Source organism: Rhinopithecus bieti, unplaced genomic scaffold (genome assembly GCF_001698545.2).
Source record: "Rhinopithecus bieti isolate Rb0 unplaced genomic scaffold, ASM169854v2 repeat_7399, whole genome shotgun sequence".
Taxonomy (NCBI): Eukaryota; Metazoa; Chordata; class Mammalia; order Primates; family Cercopithecidae; genus Rhinopithecus; species Rhinopithecus bieti.
The window spans coordinates 1-2,509 of NW_016832943.1; the positions used below are offsets into that span (position 1 = coordinate 1).

The 2,509-nt window shown below is 48.7% G+C and overlaps 1 protein-coding gene across 1 annotated transcript; it reads right to left on the bottom strand.

Moving 5' to 3' along the window:
- Positions 1-185: 185 nt before the first annotated feature.
- Positions 186-1,528, bottom strand: LOC108524598 (uncharacterized). Its single transcript, XM_017865687.1, has 2 exons — positions 988-1,528; positions 186-681 (listed from the first exon to the last, which is right to left on the bottom strand). Exons 1-2 carry the CDS (start codon positions 1,236-1,238, stop codon positions 201-203), a joined length of 732 nt encoding a protein of 243 aa, XP_017721176.1. The 5' UTR covers positions 1,239-1,528; the 3' UTR covers positions 186-200.
- Between the last annotated feature and the right edge of the window lie 981 nt (positions 1,529-2,509).

Below are 2,509 nucleotides of genomic sequence, written 5' to 3' on the forward strand. Positions count from 1 at the left end.
TGGTCCAGGCACATGCTCAGCCCGGGCCACTTCCATTTCCACAGGCAGCTCCAAACAGAGGGTCTGGATGCTACACTCTGGCCATCCCAACTCCTATTGTTGGAAATTGTTGAGGGCCCAGAAACATGCAACAGGCCCAGAGTTCCCCTGAGCACCATCCATGGCCCAGTCCTCTGGGCTCTGCTCATCCTGAGGCCTGGTCATCCCCAGCAGAGCCACCTTCCTCTCACATTGCCTATTTCAGCATTATTCTGTCTCTGAGGACAATTGATTAATCTCCAGTATAAGACACAAGCACTAATTGGGCCTTCAAAAGATCCTTTATTCCCAACTGAGGTCACAAATATAAAACTTGCTCCTTCATGGCCTCTGTTCCCTGCCCTCCACCACCAGACAATTCTGCAGCCACAGTAAGATGCCTTCTGAACCTGCAATTCCTTTTGCAAAAGACCCCAGTCTTTGCTCTTCCAGGCCCTCAAGGTTGGCTGGATCCTCCATTCATAGCTCAATGTGTTCTGTCTGGGGTGGCTTCTCCACTGCCTTCTTGGCAAAAGTTTGGTCCAGAAAGCCACTTCCTTGTCCTTCAGCTTCTGGGCCGCCTGGGTGTTGGCACCAATCTGCAGGTACCCTTCCTCCTGGTTGTACTCTGGCCAGAGGGGCAGCCCTTCCCCATTGGGGTTTCTGCAAACAGAATCAAATAGAATTGCCCCACAGCTGCTGTGTGTTCCCAACAATCTTCTGAGATGTGCGAGGATGCTCAAGTTATCTCTGTTAAGAGGGTTGTATACCTCCTGAGATGGAGAGCTCACTATCACAGGGTGGCCTCTCCATTTGTAGAGTGCTCTCATTGTCAAAGTGCTTTGATCACAGGGTCAGAAGTTTGATCATTAGAACCTTAGAAGCTGCCCCTTCCCAATAGGCATGCCCCGCCCCACCCCACCCCACTCATCTTTCCCAGTCCTGCTCTGTCTTTGCCAAGAGCCTCACCCATTGCGAGCAAAGTTGGCCCAGAATTTCATCACCATCTTGCTAAGTCTGATCTCTTCTTCTGAGGCACCCTCTGTGGGGAACAAGAAAGAAAGCCTTTGTGACTCAAAGTGTGGTCCGCAGATGTGCAACATCAACATCACGTGCGAGCCTGCTAGAAACAGTCTTGGTGAATGCTCCACACCCACTGAGCTGAGGTCTGCAGTTCTAGAAGATCCTGGTGGATTTGTGTGTACTTTACCTTTGACCATATCTGACTGAGGGCTCAGCAATGGGCATGCGTCATTCCATGTGCTGGCTGCCTTTCTCTCCTGTGACTCTCGCCTGTCTCCTCCTCGCTCAGGGTCACAGGCAATGCCACACCCCAGGGTTTCCTCTACAGCAGCCCCACCTCCCAGGGTTGCTCTCTCTTGGGTCTTTTCTGCCTCCCCGGCACACACCTACAATTCACATTCTGGAAACCAACAGAACCGCAAGGCTCCTAAGCCTGCACAGCGAGATGCCCAGAGGCGCTGGTGTGTTCTGAGCAGCCATGGGGTGAGTCCCATGTGATCTGTAACTGCTGAGAGTTAAGGTTTAGAAGACATTGTGAAAGGACTTTTAAAATATTGTATAATGTAAAATGTACACTGTGTAATGTAAAATATTGTCTAAAATAAAATCCTAACACCCCAACTGACTGAACAGACCCTCTCTGGGCTAAAGGGAGCCCAGAAAATCCTTCAACTGTGTTCCTGCCTGGGAACGGACAGGAGGTCAGACACGCCTCATAATACTCCCTCTCTTTTGTGGTTTAGACACCACTGACCAGCATCAGCAATAAAATAAAGGTCATCATTCTGACAGAACACACTCTTTGTGGCAATAAGACACCAAATTAAAATCAGACTAAGTCCACGTCGGGCAAGGGTTCAGGCCTACATCTCTACCCTTAAAGAATCCACTCTATTCTCACTGCCACGAGGTGCTTCTGTTTCTCTAGCAGCTAAACAAGCACTGGCTTGGAGTTAAGCAAAATGAAAACAATTACAACGGCTGCTGCTCAGATACGCAAACAGAACCCTGACCCTCCAGTCTTAACTATGGCTTTGATTGCATAAGAGACTGATTTCAGAAACTTTCTCCACATAAGAGCATCACCAACCATGCACTGGACCTGACCGGTGTACAGAGGCTGCTCACTTGCTGGGCTTTATGTCCTGAGAAGATCTTTGGACTTATAGGCCCTAATTATAATACATTTAAGTATTAGGTCTCCACCACCAGGTGAACATGGGTCATGTTACATGCATGTTTAATACACATGTGTCAGGACTGTCTTCATGAATATCCATTGCTTCCCCTGTAACCTGTTGAACATGTATGTTTAGTCAATCCGTTCACCCAAAGCTCCTATGCAACCCCTCCTCATTTGACGAGCCTATGTCTGGGCTTGGCCAGAGGCACCTTCCCAGCCTGTGGGATGGCCACCTTGTGAACTATAAAGCATATCAAAATAAAGTCTCCTTTCATATTCCAAATT